At 40.6% G+C, this 17,646-nt stretch overlaps 1 protein-coding gene across 3 annotated transcripts in view; it reads right to left on the bottom strand.

The window, feature by feature from the left end:
• LOC132404706 (putative methyltransferase NSUN7) overlaps window positions 1-17,646 on the bottom strand; it is a 107,592-nt gene that overhangs the window by 28,908 nt on the left and 61,038 nt on the right. For 2 of the 3 annotated variants that reach the window (XM_059989085.1, XM_059989088.1), the window contains one exon: window positions 7,926-8,056. The exons of the other annotated variant lie outside the window; for it this stretch is intronic. In XM_059989085.1, the coding sequence (XP_059845068.1) occupies window positions 7,926-8,056 (131 nt within the window). The remainder of the gene's footprint in view (window positions 1-7,925; window positions 8,057-17,646) is intronic. 3 annotated transcript variants of the gene reach the window in all.

The following is a 17,646-nucleotide window of genomic DNA, read 5'->3' as shown; positions in this document are numbered from 1 at the left end:
TTGAGACTAAGATAGTTTAGGGGAATGGGCAAAGAAGTGGCAAATGAAATACAATGTTGGGAAGTGTATGGTCATGCATTTTGGTGGAAGAGATAAATGGGCAGACTATCGTTTAGATGGGGAGAGAATTCAAAATGCAGACATGCAAAGGGACTTGTGAATCCTTGTGCAGGATACCCTAAAGGTTAACCTCCAGGTTGAGTCGGCAGTGAAGAATGTGAATGCAATGTTGGCATTCATTTCTAGAGATATGGGATATAAGAACAGAGATGTGATGTTGATGCACTTGTGAGACCACACTTGGAGTATCGTGTGCAGTTTTGGACTCCTTATTTTAGAAAGGATATACTGACACTGGAGAGGGTTCAGAGAAGATTCACAGGAATGAAAGGGTTACCATATGAGGAATGTCTGGCAGCTCTTGGGCTGTATTCACTGGAGTTCAGGAGAATGAGGGGGGATCTCATAGAAACATTTCAAATGTTAAAAGGCCTGAACAGATTAGATATGGCGAAGTTATTTCCCATGGTAGGGGATCCTAGGACAAGAGGGCATTACTTCAGTATTGAATGACAACCATTTAGAACAGAGATGCGGGAAAATTACTTTAGTCAGAGGGTGGCAAATCTGTGGAATTTGTTGCCACAAGCGGCTGTGGAGGCCAAGTCACTGGGTGCATTTAAGGCAGCAATTGATAGGTTCTTGATTAGCCAGGGCATCAAAGAGTATGGGGAGAAGGCAGGGGAGTGGGGATGACTGGAAGAATTGGATCAGTCCAGGACTGAATGGTGGAGCAGTCTCGATGGGCCAAACAGCCTACTTCTGTTCCTATATCTTATGGTCTTCCAATGTTCACACATCATTAACCTTATAACCTGTCTCCCCCACCTATTTCTTCTACTTTGGAATTATCTTCATTGATTTATTTTGCCACTTAACTCTTTGAAAAAAAGATCAACTCTAATCTCTTAATTCTCAAAATAACCCCTTTATTCCGGGCTCATATATTGTATAAATATGGTTGCCAGGTTGCCCTTTCCCAAGGACGGTACAGATGGAGACACGACCAGGTTCTGAGAGCGCTCGCCCACACTTTGCAGACAGAAAGGAAGAAGGACCACAAAAAGGACAGCCAACCGAACTTCATCAGGACCGAGGAACATGTTGCAGCAACAAACAAGCGCAGAGACGGTATCCTGAGCATGGCAAAGGACTGGGAGATGAAGGTCAATCTTGGAAAGAAGCTGGAGTTCCCACCAATAGTAGAGACCACACTTCGACCAGACATTCTACTATTGTCAGAGAGTGCAAAGAAGCTGGTGGTGATAGAGCTAACAGTACCATGGAAGACCCAATGCCAAGAAGCCCATGAGAGGAAGCTGGCGAGGTACGAAGGCCTAGTGGCAGACTGCAGATGGCAAGGCTGGCAGACATGGAACTTCCCTGTCGAAGTGGGGGCAAGAGGATTCTCCATCATGTCATGCTGGAAGATGATGGCAGCTTTAGGGATACAAGGGAGAACCAGGGAGAGAGCCGTTAACACCATGGCTCAAGCAGCAGAGACAGCGTGCAGTTGGCTTTGGGTGTGAAGGGACGATACTTGCTGGAAGTCCGACTGTCAGGAGTAGAAGACAGATCACCTTCTGCTGTCCCACCATCCCAAGGATGTTCCGGGTTAGGGGATGAAACGTCCGGAGATGGATGGACCTGGCTGATAACTCGACAGTCCAGCAGCAGAAACTTCACAGCTGTTTAAGGTAATGTTTTTGTTAACCTTAAGGAAGGGGATAAGGTCCCAAAGCACTGTTTGTTAAATCTAAGTATTGAAAGCAGGAGTCTTCAGTAAGCCCTTAACTTTCATGGAGGTTAACAACTGCTCTGAATGACGAAGTCAGAAGTCAAACTTCTCCCAGTAAGAATATAACAAATCAAAAATGACCCATGATTGTTTTGACAAGCAGAAACATTCAAACTGAAAAATTCAAGAAATTCATCATTTGGTCTTTATTGCCAGAGAGAGAAAAGCACAGGTGCTCAAGGGAGATTTCTTCACCATTTTAGATTGCTTGTTTACTTCATATTTCTTTCCATTTTTCAATCAAGAAAGCATAAATGTTCCTAAACTTGTATAAACTAGTGGTCCCCCAATGAATTCCCTAATATTATTATGGCAAAATGAAATCTTTGTTGCATGACAAATTAAATAAAATGATTCAACGTAGTGAAGCTTCATTCAGGAAACATAAGCCAACTAGGGAGAGTCATCCAAAATGACAAAATAGAAATACTCGCAAGTGAAAAGTTGGAATAATAGTACCACATTCTGGAATTTATGGCCATTTTCTTCCAATAGAAAGTATCTGGAAAACATTACTGTGTTTTAAACAATATGAATTCTGAAGAAATGCCACTAGTTGAGGAAAAAAAATTGAAAGGAACATAGATACAACTGGACAAAAGGACCTCAAACACAGATAAAGCAAGAGAATTGGATCTCAATTTATTTTCTGTTGAAATTCATCTGTCACCGATTTGTTCACACCTAATCAGATGCCAATTATTTTCATCACAGATCAAAGTATGAACATCCATTTTGAACCAGATGGTGATATCTCTATTTATAACTCAAATTAAAAAAATCACGAGTTTAAACTGGAGCTGCAGGGGAATGGAAACTACAGCACAGAACAGATAATGGAGTAGTTGTGGAGAAAGATTTTTTTTAAGTCTTTGTACAAAGTCAGGAATCAAAAGATTGAGCATGGTGGGACTAATGTTCTGAGTTCTGTGTATTTCAGTGCAAGGAGTATTGTAGGAAAGGCAGATGAGCGAAGGGCATGGATCAGCATAGAGAATTATGACATTTTAGCCATTAGCGATACTTGGTTGTAGAAGGAGCAGCACTGGCAGCTCAATGCTCTGGAATTCCATTGTTTTAGATGTAATAGAGTGGGAGGGATTAAATGGAGAGGAGTAGCATTACTAGTCTGGACAGTTCTCTTGTCAAGACAGACTGGAGAGTTTGTCTACTGAAGCTTTATGGGTAGAAATGAGGAATAAGAGAGGCATGACCATGTTAATGGGATTAGGTTATAGACCAACCAACAGTCCACAGGATTTAGAGGAGCAAACTTGTAGAGAGATTGCAGACTGTTACAAAAAATATAAGGTTGCCATTGTAGGTGATTTTAACTTTCCACCTATTGACTGGAACTCCCATACTGTAAAAGAGCTGGATGGGAAAGAGATTGTCGATGTGTTCAGGGAAGTTTCCATAATCAGTACATAGAAGTCCCAACTAGAGAGAGTGTGATACTAAATCTCCTATTAGGGAATGAGATGGGGTAGCTGACAAAAGTTGTGTAGGAGAAACTTTGCACCTAGTGAACATAATGGTGTTATTTTCAAGGCAATTATTGAAAAGGATAGGTCTGGTCCTCAGGTTGAGATTCTAAATTGGAGAAAAGCCAATTTTAATGGTATCAGAAAGGATCTGGTGAGTGTGGATAGGGACAGGTTGTTTTCTGGCATAAGTGTACCTGGTAAATGGGAGGCCTTCAAAAGTGAAATTTTGAGATTACAGAGTTTGTATGTTCCTGTCAGAATAAAAGGCAATGATAACAGGTTTAGGGAACCTTGGTTTTTGAGAGATATTGATATCCTGGTTTAAAAAATGAAAGAGGTACATAGTAAGTATGGGCAGGCAGGAACAAATGAGCTACTTGAGGAATATAAGAAATGCAAGAGGAAATATAAGAATGAAATCAGGAGGGCTTAAAGAAAATATGAGGTTACTCTAGCAGACAAGGTAAAGAGGAATCCCAAGGACTTCTACAGATAGATTAAGAGCGAAAGGATAGCAAGGTTCTAATTTGGTCCTCTAAGGAAGATCAGAGTGCTAATCTACACATAGAGCTGAAAGAGATGGGGGAAGATCTTAAATGTATTTTTGCATCTGTATTTAACTGGACACAGAGTCTATAGGTGTAAGGCAATGTAGCAGCCAGGACACTATACAGATTACAGAGGAGGAGGTGTTTGCTATCTTGAGGTAGACTAGGATGGATAAATCCTCAGGCCCTGACAAGGTGTTCCCTCGGACCCTGTGGGAGGCCAGTGCAGAAATTGCAAGGGCCCTAACAGAGATATTTAAAACATCATTAGCCACGGGTGTGGTGCCAGAGGACTGGAGGTTGGCCAATATTCCATTGTTTAAGAAAAGCTCTAAGAATAAAACAGAAAATTATAGGCCAGTGAGCCCTACATCAGTAATGGGAAAGTTAATAGAAAGTATTCTAAGGGACTGGATACATAGTGACTTGAAAAAGCATTCAGCCCGCACAACTATTTTCACATTTTACTGTCATCTTCTAAATTTAAAATATATTGAAGTAGGATTTTTGAGCTAATCTACAAAACATTGTACATGAAGTCAAATCAAAAGAAAATTCCAAAAATCTGTCAACAATTAACAAAGATTAAAAACCAAAATTGTGAGACTGAAAGTGTATTCATCCCCTTGGTAATTACTATGGTAACTTTCCCCAGGTGCAGTTACATTTCCAACTCATCCAGTTTGATGAAGCAAAAAAACTGGAGGATCACTTGCTTTCAATGAATTCACAAGAATAATTACTCCTTATCTCTTCAGAGACAACAGTATGGTAGATTTTTGACAGACCAAACCAAAATGAAGACAAACGAGCATTCAAGTCAAGTTAGGGAAATGATAGTAGAAAAGCACAAATCTGGGGAAGGGTACAAGACCATCTCAAAGGCACTGAACTCAAGCTCAGTACACTCCATCGTGGAAAAGTAGAAAAATTGTGAAACCATGGCCACACTTTCTAGGTCAAGCTGCCCCTCTAAACTTAGTCACTGGAGAAGAAAGACACTTGTAAGAGAGGCTACAGTGATGCCAACAGTGATGCTGAGTGAGATGCAATAGTCAGTGGCTGCAACTGGAGATGAAGTTCATGTCTCCACAATCTCTAAGGCTTGTAAGAAAGGGCATTTATGGAAGAGTGGCAAGGAACAAACCTTGGCTAAAAATTTGCCATTAAAGCATTTGCAAAGTGTCAATTAAAAGATACTGTAAAGGTTGAAATAAGGTCTTGTGGTCAAATGAGACTGAAGCGGAACTTTTTGGTCTCAACACTAATATCAGTACATGTGGCTTAAATCTATTACTGTGTATCAGCCACAGTAACACCATCCCTACTGTAAAGTGTGGTGGAGGTAGCTTCATGCTATGAGGATGCTTTTCAGCAGCAAGGACTGGAAATCTGATCAGGATTGATGGGAAGATGAACACTGCTAAATAGAGAGATCCTGGGTAAAAACCTGCTAGCCTCTGCAGGCAGGTTAAACTTGGGAGGAAATTTGTCTTTCAGAAGGAAAACAACCTAAAGCACACTGCCAGAGCAACCATGAAGAAAATCGATGTCCTTCAGTGGCCCAGTCAGAGTCCTGACCTTAATCCGATAAAGTAACTCCACTGTTGTTCCCCAACTAACCTGGCACAGCTTGAGCAATTTTGCAAGGAGAAATGTAAAAATCTTCTTCCATCACATTGTGCAAAGCTAATACAGGCACCCAAAAAGACTACTAACTGTAACAGCTGTGAGAGATGGTTCAACTAAGTATGGAACCAAGGGGGATGAATACTTTTGAACTGCTGACATTTCAGTTTTTTGAATTTTTAGCTTTTCACAGTTTATAGTTTTCCCTATTTTTGGGCTCAACTGCAAAAAAACCATGTGATTCACAAATAAAAATCTCAGTTAAATTGGGTCAAAATCCCTGGTTGTAATACTCATTTATATGAACAAAATGTTGGGTGCTAAATATGGTATTTAGACAGACAGGGACTTATAGTGATAGTCACCATGACTTTGTGCAAGGTAGGTCATGTTTATCCAATCTAATAGAGTATTTCGGGGAAGGTACTGGGAAAGGTGATGAAAGGAGGACAGTGGATGTTGTCTAAATTGACTTTAGCAAGGCATTTGACTAGGTCCCGCATGGGAGGTTGGTCAACCTGTGACTAGTGGTGTGCCACAGGGATTGGTGCTGGGTCCATTGCTGTTTGTCATTTAGATCAATGTGGTAAACTGGATCAGCAGATTTGCAGATAACATCAAGTTTGGAGGTGTAATGGGCAGCAAGGAAAGTGATCAAAGCTTGCAGCAGAATCTAGGCCAGCTGGAAAAATGGGCTGAAAGATGGCAGATGCAATTTAATGCAAGTAAGTGTGAGGTGTTGCACTTCAGAGGACCGACCAGGGTAGGTGTCGCATAATGAGTGGTAGGGACTGAGGAGTGCAGTAGAACAAAGGGATCTATGACCACGGTTGCATAATTCCTTGTAAGTGGTGTCACAGATAAATAGGGTTGTAAAGAAAGCTTTTAGCTCATTGGACTTCATAAATCAATGTACCAAGTACAGAAGTAGGATGTTATGTTGAAATTGTATAAGACATTAGTGAGGCCTAATTTGGAGCATTGTGTGTAATTTTAGTCATCTAACGACAGGAAAGATACCAAAAACATTGAAAAGTACAGAGAAAATTTACAAGGACGTTGCCTGGACTTGAGGACCAGAGTGATAGGGAAAGATTGAATAGGTTAGGAATTTATTCCCTCAAGTGTAGAAGAATGAGAGGAGATTTGATAGAGCTGTACAAAATTATGGAGGGTATAGATAGAGTCAATATAAGCAGGCTTTTTCCACGGAGGTTGGGTGAGACCATAATTATAGGTCAAGGATGAAATGTTTAAAGGGAACATGAAGGGGAACATTTTCTACCCAGAAATTTGTGAGTGTGTGGAATCAGCGGTCAGTGAACCTGGGGATATGGGTTCAATTTCAACATTTAAGAGAAATTTAAGAGGAAAAGAAACGTGGATAGAAGGGGTATGGAGGGCTATGGTCCAGGTACAGGTCAATGGGACTACATAGATTAATGTTTCAGCACAAACTAGATGGGCCTAAGGGCCTGTTTTTGTGTTGTAGTGTTCTATGATTCCGTGTTGCAAAGGCATGGAATAATTCAAATTAGTCTGATACACCTTTTAGTAAACATATTTGCTTTGGAAAGAAAGCAGCACAAATTCTCCAGAGTGTTAAATAGATCAGAGGTGGTCTCCAAAATACAGAATATCAAGGAATATCAAGAAGTGAATGAAATTTTCCAATTTTGAATAAGTTGACATAATAGGTTAGAGAGAAACCTTTCCATTTTTGAAAGCAAATTCAGTCAACATTTTTGAAAGGGAAAATTGGATAAATACTTAAGAGCAAAAAAGATAATGAATCAGATCAAGTAAATTGCCAACATGAACTATGGCCCAAATAATTTATTTTGGTGCTACAATTATTCCATTATTCATTGGTGGGAGAATCTAGATCAAGAGGAAATTAAATCAAAGCAAATATTTTTCATAACTTTATCAAGTTGTACAAGTTGTAGTTGGTAATTAACTAGCTGTATTAACAGAACATGATAATTGTAATAAAGTTCAAATGCTAAGCTTATTCTAGCCATGCAGAAATGAAGCTGCATGGGCACAGAATCCATACGCAGAAGAATCTATTTCCATGCTATATCATTTCAACTCTATGAATTTATACCAAATTATAAAAAATTAATTTGCAGCACTAGCTTATGCAATATGCAGGATCGATAATACCCTTGTGCAACTTAAAAAATGAGGAACAGAACCTTCACTGTGGCAAAGGAAGAGAGAAATTCATATCCCATTATAAATGATAACACAACTCATGTAGTGAGTTATAATAACATTCTAGACCAGAATTTGAATTCCAGCCCATTGAATCACCAGAGAGTTAGTGTTTACTACTGTAAACAGAAAACCTGAATACCAATTCTACTAAAAGTCATTAACAATTTTCAATTTACATACTCTGAAAGGCTCTTCTCTACTTCTCTAACTTCAGGTATTATAGTCTCTGCTTCAGAGATGCTTCGAGGCTGGAATTTACGATTTTGGTAATCATATAGCATAATAAGTACGAGACTCGTCAAGTCAACAGACTGGGGAAAAAGAGCAAAACATTAATTACATTAAACAGAAATTATGTCAGTATTTTTGATAACTGGCTTCTAGATAATCAATTTTAACAATTTCATATCATTCTGCATGACCACTATCATATCAACACAAAAATCTGGAACAAAATCAAAATAAGATGATTGTGTTAACATGGCAAGTGGCAAACTTACTGCCATGTCTATCACATGATGTCAGAGTCCTCAACCACCACTGTACCTCCAAGTTAGCGTTGATTTTAAAATGTAATATTTAGTGAAAAGAGCCCACTGCAGTAAATGCATTCCTTGGTCTTTCAATTTAAAAGAATGAAGTAATCTCTCAGGAATATTTATTACCCCAATGACAACCTCCAGTCCAGGGCACATTGAAACAGTTCCCCAAGCTATTTTTATGAAAAAAAAATCAGCTGCCCTTACTCAATCCAGAGGAACCCAAGTCATAAGAGTGAAAAAAGCAGAAAGATAGATTAAAGTCAGTGTATTCAAACTAACATTTAGCAAACTATCCAAACAACCAAGTGGTAATCATACCAGTTAGTTGGTTAATTGGTCATTGTAAATTGTCCTGTGATTAAGCTCGGGTTAAATAGGCGGATTGCGAGGCAGTACCAGAATGGCCTGTTCTGTGCTGTATCTCTAATTAAATAAATAAGTAGATTAAAATACTACAGAAATCTGAAATGAAAACAAAAATTGCTGGAAGCACTATAGGTCAGACAGCATCTGAGGATAGGGTAACAGTAAACATTTAAGTTCCAGAACACCTCAGCATAGGTCAAAAACATTTTCCAACTTTCAGGCTTTGTTTCTTTCTGTGGGGATGGTAAAGGGTTTGACAAAATCAAATACTTCTATTAATAAAAAAAAATCTACTTTCTGCCTCCATTTAGTGCAAATAAATTGAAAATTGTTAATCACATAATATGACCACCACCTATGAAGTCACCACCAAAATTTCTAACTTCTATCTAAATTATCAAAGTACATATATGTCACCATATACTACTATGAAATATTTTTCTTGCAAAAGAAATTTGATTCTTTTCTTAAATACAAAGAAACACAATAGAAACTACTTCCTCTTCTTTTAAATATGCTTCTTCTCCAGAACTGCAATTGATTACAGTCTCCACAGTTTCCATTTTGATTATACAGTACATTTTTGGGCTGACTAAGTGATCTAACACTTCTGCTAACTCCTGGTGAATTCAGTGAGGTTGAGAGAGGACTGTGCAGTCAAGATTTCTAACGGTGGGATGCGAACCAATGCTCCATTGCTCCTCGCCGATTAAAGCATCAGCAGGATTGAAATCGATGAAAATGAGAGTGTAACTCAAGCGGGTGTTCAGCACCATCTGCTTGTACTTGACCAGTCTCCCTCTCGCTGTTGCCAGAGGAAGGTGCAGGGTTGCTGCAGCAGTGTGGCTGGTAGCTATGGGACTCTGCAGTTTGATGTTTGATGTCCTCGCTGCTAAACAAGCCCCATAAACTTGCTTTTGGAGGACTCTCTGGTTCATATTCCATGTGCTTCTGGTTACTCTTTTTGCTACTTGTTCAACTTAATTGAGGCACTTTGGCGCAGAACTGGTTTCGCAGCTATGGGCTGCAGTCACTGACACAGTGCTAGGCTGAATTGACTCGGTGGCTGCCAATCCCCTGGATAATTTTCAGAGACTCTGCAGTTTGATGTATAATATTGTGTGTTAATTGCTTGCTTTTTGCTGTTTGCATGATTTGGGTTTCTTTGTGTGCTGAGTATTTGATGTTTTAATGGGTTTCACATTGTTTCTTTGTTTCATGACTACACGTGGAGGGCAAATCTCAGGGTTATCTACTGTATGAAATACAGTGCAAAAGGCTAGGCACATACAAAATGACTTCGGCTGCCTAAGACTTCTGCAAAGTACTGCATGTGTCAACATGGAATGGAGAGCGAGATTGTAAATCTGGCAGCAGCAAAGGATACTGGGAATGGTGCAGGAGGAGTGCTGTGGGTGGATTGTCAAACAGGTGGCAGAGAAGGGGTGCCTGGTGCAGGAGTTGGCAGAGGTGCAGACAAACCCCGCCCTGAGACACCAGGCAAGTCACCTGATTCCAAACAATTGTTTTTTTGATCCCTCCCCTCTCCCTGCCCCTTCCCACAACCATGATTTTCCTCTCCCTGCCCCTTCCCACTCTCAGTCCACAATCAGGTTAAGGTTTAGCATCACTCACATATGTCTGAATTTTTTTTGGGTGGCAGCAGAAAACTGCAATACATAAAGTTACCACAGTACTGTGCTGTTACGAACCCCGTAACTGGGTATCTTACCAGCAAAGATAGGAGTTTCCGTTGAAGTCTGATGATACTATTTTTAACAGTATTTATTAGTAAAAGTACACAAAAATAATATCAATGCAAATATACAGATAATATACGTCATCAATACTAAACCTAAAAGTGCGGGTATAATAATAATCAATAAGAAATAAGCTCTATCGTTGTCTAGGGGATAATGAATTGTCCGATGGAAATATAAAGTTCAGTTCAGTCCATGCAGGCTGCGGTAGTTGCTGATCCCTGTGTTGCAATTGTTGGAGACAGAGAGGGAGAGAGAGAAAGTAACAGCTATTAACGCCGACTTTCCTTTTACGATCTTGATCCGTCAGTGCGTTACTGTTATGGCCATTCATGTATGACCCCTCCGTCCTTGAGCTAGACCATTCCATGGAGGACTCGTCACCCAGGCAAGGGTGGACATACACACAAGTCCCCACCGGTCTCGTAGCGTCTCTCCTGGTGCATCTGAGGGGCGTTTCACCAGACCCTACTTATATCCCCACTCACGGGGTCTCAGGTATCAATTAGGTTGGGATAATGCAACACATCAACCAGACCACTGAGGGGTTTCCATGAATAGAACAGTACTCAATACATAATTCCTTCTCCAAGAGACAATAGCAGTAATCAGTGGTTCCGTTCCACTTTTGTTAGGAAGAGACATTCCACCTTTGTGTATCCCTGTGTTGTCTCTCTCTCATTACTGACATGAGCTGTTTATCTCTCTCATCTCCTGGGTATCAGACCTGAAATAATAGCGATTTTGTGATTCTCATAAAGGAGGGGGGGCCTTGCACCCTTTTGCCCATCAGAGTTGCTCCTCATTCATAACAGTGCAAAATTCTAAGCCTCCCTAGCTATGTCTATATGTACCTTGGACTTTTGGACAGTACTTTGATAAATGTACTTTGAACGTTGAATCAATAAAAAACTACACAGAATAGGGACAAACAACCAATGTGCAAAAGACAGGGAACTGCAAATACAAAGAGAAAAAAAAATACAAAATAATAATAAATAAATAAACAATAAATATCAGGAACACAAGTTGTAGAGTCCTGAAAGTGAGTCCATAGTTTGTGCAACCAGTTCAGTGTTGGGGTGAGTACAGTTGAATGAAGTTATCTCCACTGATTCACGGGCTGAATGGCTGGGGGAAATATAGGGCTGTTAGAAAGTTTGTGAATCTTGTCAACTTGTCTATTTCTGCATAAATACAGTCGGCCCTCCTTATCCGAGGGGGATTGGTTCCGAGAACCACCCCCTCCACCCAGCAGATACCAAAAAACGCCGATGCTCAAGTCCCTTATTTAACCTGTCTCAGTGCAGTGGCCTTTAGAACTCAGCGGAACTTGGACTTTATTTAACATGTCTCCATGCAGTGGGCATTAGGACCCAGCGCAGCTCTGAATCCGCAGTGTTTCTGTTCACGAAAATAATCACGATCACAATTGAAAATAAGGTAGAAGTAATAAAGCAATCAGAAAGAGGTAAAATGTCATTGGTCATTGGAAAAGCATTAGGCTACAGTCAGTCAACGATCGGAACAATTTTAATGGAGATTGTGAAAGGCCCTGCCCCAATGAAAGCTACAATTATTACTAAGCAACACAGTGGTTTAATTATTGAAATACATATGTTTCTTAAGTGTTTTATATGCATAGAAAGGTAAAATATGTACAATATACAAAGGAAGATGTTTGACTAACTAATCCTAAATAATACCAGATGTACCTGTTTCGACTTCAAATCCGACTTAAAGACAGACTCAGGAATGGAACCCGTTCATAACCTGGGGACTGCCTGTACTTTTAACTCATTTCTATATTACTTATAATACCTAATACAATGTAAATGCTATGTAAGTAGTTGTTATTCTGTATTGTTTAGGGAATAATGATAAGAAAAAATAGTCTGTACATGCTCAAACAATGAGTGCTGGAGAGAGAACTTCCGGATTTTCCCGATCCGCGGTTGGTTGCATCCGCGTATGCAGAATCCGCGGATAAGGAGGGCCGACTGTATGACCTGAAGTGTGATCAGATCTTCACACAAGCCCTAAAACTAAATAAAGAGAACCCAATTAAATAAGTAACACAATAAACATTCTATTTCTTTTGATAAAAATGATCCAATAATACATGTATTTGTTGGAAAAAGTATGTAAACCTCTGGGGTAATGCTATTTGGAGTCAGGTGCTCCGATCAATGAGATGAAATTTGAGGTGTGGGTTGTAGAGGTGCCCTGCCCTATAAAAAGACATACAAAGTCAGGTTACTGACAGAGCCTGCTCTTAATAAAGATCTGTTTATGTGCTCCATGCCTCGATCAAAGCAACTTTCAGAGGACCTTAGAAGAAGAATTGTAGAGACGCATGAAGCTGAAAAAGGCCACAAAAGCATTTCTAAAGACTCAAGAGTTCATCAGTCCACCTTAAGAAAAATTCTCCACAAATTGTCCACTCTCCCTAGGAGTGGGCATCCTGCAAAGATCACACCAAGAGCATAATGTGTAATGCTGAGGGAGGTGAAAAAGAACCCAAGGGTAACAGCAAAAGACCTGCAAACACCTCTAGAACTTGATAAAGTTCATGTGCCCACTATAAGAAAAACATTGAACAAGAATGGTGTTCATGGAAGGATACCATGGAAGAAACCACTGCTCTTCAAAAAAAAAAAAAATTGCTCCATATCTCAACTTTGCAAAAGACCACCAGGATGTTCCACGATGCTTCTGGGACAAAGTTCTGCGGACAGATGAGACAAAAGTTGAACTTTTTGGTAGAAATGCACATTGCTATGTTAGGAGACAAAAAGGCACTGCACACCAACAACAAAACCTCATTCCAACTGTGAAGTATGGTGGAAGGTGAATCATGGTTTAGGACTACTTTGCTGCCTCTGGACCTGAAGAGCTTGCAATCATTGAGGAAACAATTAATTCAAAATTGTATCAAGATATTTTACAGGAGTATGTCACGGTAGCAGTCCATCACCTGGAACTTAATAGAAGTGGGAGAATGCAACAAGACAATGATCCAAAAAGTAAGAGTAAATCAACAACAGAATGGTTAATAAAAATAAAAATTAATGTTTTGGAATGGCCAAGTCAAATTCCTGATGTTAATCCTATAGAAATGTTGTGGAAGGACCCAAAGCAAGCAGTTCATGTAAGGAAACCCACCAATATCTCAGAGTTGAAGCAGTTTTGTAAGGAGGAATGGGCTAAAGTTCCTCCAAACTGATGTGCAGGACTGATCAACAGTTACCAGAAATGCTTGGTTGAACTTATTGCTGTACAAGGGGCTCACATACCTCTTCCAACAAATACATGTAATATTGGATCTTTTTTTCCAATAAATAAATGAACAAGTATAATATTTTTGCATTTTTTAAAATGTGTTCTCTTTATCTAGTTTCAGGACTTGCATGAAGATGTGATTACAATTTAGGTTATACTTATGCAGAAATAGGGAAAATTCTACAAGGTTCACAAACTTCCTGGCACCACTGTAACTGTTCCTGAACATTGGAAATACAATTGCCCTTGAAAGGAAAAACCTACAACAGAAATAGTGGATACAGCCCAGTCCCTCCCTATTTAGTCCTTTAGTGGGTAAAGCACTCCCCACTATTGAGCACATCTACAAAGAGCGCTGTTGCATCCGTCAAAAGATGTCAACCATGCTCTCTTCTCACTGGTACAGAAGACTCAGGACCTGCACCACCATGGTTTGAAAACTTTTCCCCCAACAGCCTGACAAGTGCATTTCAGGTTTTGATCAGTTAAAAATTTTCAAATAATTAAGCACTACAATGAATCGTCCCAGAGATTTCCAGAATTTTAATATTGCACTTACCATTTAAGATTTATCAATCTCCTGCCTAACCTTACTAGCCTAGGTTTAATATTTTAATCTTGAATGCTTCTTACTTTCATTTAACAATCTTAACTGACTCCTGAAAACATGCAGGACTTCATGTTTCAATGTTCAATTTAGCTTGCTTAAAATACTTGTGCTGACAAACCTTATAATTGCCCCCTCCTGACTGTCACCATGTGAACAAAACCCAAGCAATACACACAAAGTGCTGGAGGAACTCAGCAGGCCAGGCAGCATCTATGGAAAAGAGTACAGTCAACGCTTCGGGCAGAAACCCTTCGGCAGGACTGGGGAAGGAAACCTGAGGAGCAGATTTAAAAGATGAGGGGAGGGGTGAGAAAACCACTAAGTGACAGGTGAAACCTGGAGGGGGAGGGAATGAAATAAAGAGCTGGGAAGCTGATTAGTGAAAGAGAGAGAAGGACATGGAAGAAAGAAAAAAGGGAGGGGGAGGAGCACCAGAGGGAGGTGATAGAGAGCAAGGTGATAAGGTGACAGAGGGAAAAGGGCATTACCAGAAGTTCGAGAAACCAATACTCATGCCATCAGGTTGGAAGCTACCCAAACGGAATACACAACTGAAGTGTGGTCTCATCACTTCAGTAGAGGAGACCGTGGATGGATATATAGGAATGGGAATGGGAAGTGGAATTAAAATGGGTGGCCACTGGGAGATCCCGTTTGTTCTGTCGGAGGATCATAGATGCTCGGCAAAGCGGTCTCCCAATCTACGTCAGGTCTCACCGATACTATACATAAGAGGCCGCACCGGGAGCACCGAACATAGTAAACATACGTCAATGATTTAGATGAAGGCATTGAGAATAACATCAGCAAGTTTGCTGATGATACTAAGCTGGGTGGCAGTGTGACATGTGATGAGGATGTTAGGAGAATTCAGAGTGACTTGGATAGGCTGGGTGAGTGGGCAGATGACATTTAATGTTAATAAGTGTGAGGTTATCCACTTTGGGAGTAAGAACAGGAAGGCAGATTATTATCTGAACGGTGTAAAGTTAGGTAAGGGAGAAATACAAAGAGATCTAGGGGTCCATCAGTCACTGATGGTAAATAAGCAAGTGCAGCAGGCAGTGAAGAAGGCTAATGGAATGTTGGCCTTTATTACAAAGGGAATTGAGTACAAGAATTGAGTAAAATCCTCTTGCATTTGTACAGAGCCCTGGTGAGACCACACCTGGAGTAGTGTGTACAGTTTTGGTCTCCAGGGTTAAGGAAGGACATCCTGGCTGTAGAGGAAGTACAGCGTAGATTCACAAGGTTAATTCCTGGGATGTCAGGACTGTCTTACACAGAGAGACTGTGAGAGAGGGGTAGGTCATTTAGGACAGAGTTAAGGAAAAACTTCTTCTCCCAGAGAGTTGTGGGGGTCTGGAATGCACTGCCTCGGAAGGTAGTGGAGGCCAATTCTCTGGATGCTTTCAATAGACAATAGGTGCAGAAGCAGACCATTCGGCCCTTCGAGCCTGCACCGCCATTTTGAGATCATGGCTTATCATCTACTATCAATACCCAGTTCCTGCCTTGTCCCCATATCTCTTGATTCCCCTATCCATAAGATACCTATCTAGCTCCTTCTTGAAAGCATCCAGAGAATTGGCCTCCACTACCTTCCGAGGCAGTGCATTCCAGACCCCCACAACTCTCTGGGAGAAGAAGTTTTTCCTTAACTCTGTCCTAAATGACCTACCCCTTATTCTCAAATCATGCCCTCTGGTACTGGACTCTCCCAGCATCTAGAACATATTTCCTGCCTCTATCTTGTCCAATCCCTTAATAATATGTTTCAATCAGATCCCCTCTCAATCTCCTTAATTCCAGCGTGTACAAGCCCAGTCTCTCCACCCTCTCTGCGTAAGACAGTCCTGACATCCCAGGAATTATCCTCGTGAATCTACGCTGCACTTCCTCTACAGCCAGGATGTCCTTCCTTAACCCCGGAGACCAAAACTGTACACAATACTCCAGGTGTGGTCTCACCAGGGCTCTGTACAAATGCAAGAGGATTTCCTTGCTCTTGTACTCAATTCCCTTTGTAATAAAAGCCAACATTCCATTAGCCTTCTTCACTGCCTGCTGCACTTGCTCATTCACCTTCAGTGATTGATGAACAAGGACTCCTAGATCTCTTTGTATTTCTCCCTTACCTGACTCTACACCATTCAGATAATAATCTGCCTTCCTGTTCTTACCCCCAAAATGGATAACCTCACACTTATTCACCTTAAACGTCATCTGCCAAGTATCTGCCCACTCACTCAGCCTATCCAAGTCACCCTGAATTCTCCTAACATCCTCATCACATGTCACACTGCCAGCCAGCTTAGTATCATCAGCAAATTTGCTGATGTTATTCTCAATGCCTTCATCTAAATCATTGATGTAAATCGTAAACAGCTGTGGTCCCAATACCGAGCTTTGTGGCACCCCACTAGTCACCACCTGCCATTCCGAGAAACACCAATTCACCGCTACCCTTTGCTTTCTATCTGCCAACCAGTTTTCAATCCATGTCAATGTCTTCCCCCCCAATGTCATGAGCTTTGACTTTACCCACCAATCTCCTATGTGGAACATTATCAAATGCCTTCTGAAAATCGAGGTACACTACATCCATTGAATCTCCCTTGCCTAACTTCCTGGTTACATCCTCGAAAAACTCCAACAGATTAGTCAAGCATGATTTACCCTTGGTAAATCCATGCTGGCTTGGCCCAATCCTATCACTGCTATCTAGATATGCCACTATTTCATCCTTAATAATGGACTCTAGCATCTTTCACACCACTGATGTCAGGCTGACAGGTCGATAGTTCTCTGTTTTCTCCCTCCCTCCTTCCTTAAAAAGTGGGATAACATTAGCCATTCTCCAATCCTCAGGAACTGATCCTGAATCTAAGGAACATTGGAAAATTATTACCAATGTATCCACAATTTCCAGGGCCACCTCCTTTAGTACCCTAGGATGCAGACCATCTGGACCTGGGGATTTGTCAGCCTTCAGTCCCATCAGTCTACTCATCACCGTTTCCTTCTTAATGTCAATCTGTTTCATTTCCTCTGTTACCCTATGTCCTTGGCCCACCCATACATCTGGGAGATCGCTTGTGTCTTCCTTAGTGAAGACAGATCTAAAGTACTTATTAAATTCTTCTGCCATTTCTCTGTTTCCCATAACAATTTCACCCAAATCATTCTTCAAGGGCCCAACATTGTTCTTAACTATCTTCTTTCTCTTCACATACCTAAAAAAGCTTTTACTATCCTCCTTTATATTCCTGGCTAGCTTGCGTTCGTACTTCATTTTTCCTCCCCGTATTGCCTTTTTAGTTAATTTCTGTTGTTCCTTA

This window comes from Hypanus sabinus, chromosome 14 (genome assembly GCF_030144855.1).
Source record: "Hypanus sabinus isolate sHypSab1 chromosome 14, sHypSab1.hap1, whole genome shotgun sequence".
NCBI lineage: Eukaryota > Metazoa > Chordata > Chondrichthyes > Myliobatiformes > Dasyatidae > Hypanus > Hypanus sabinus.
This window is presented reverse-complemented; position numbering and strand designations above follow the sequence as displayed.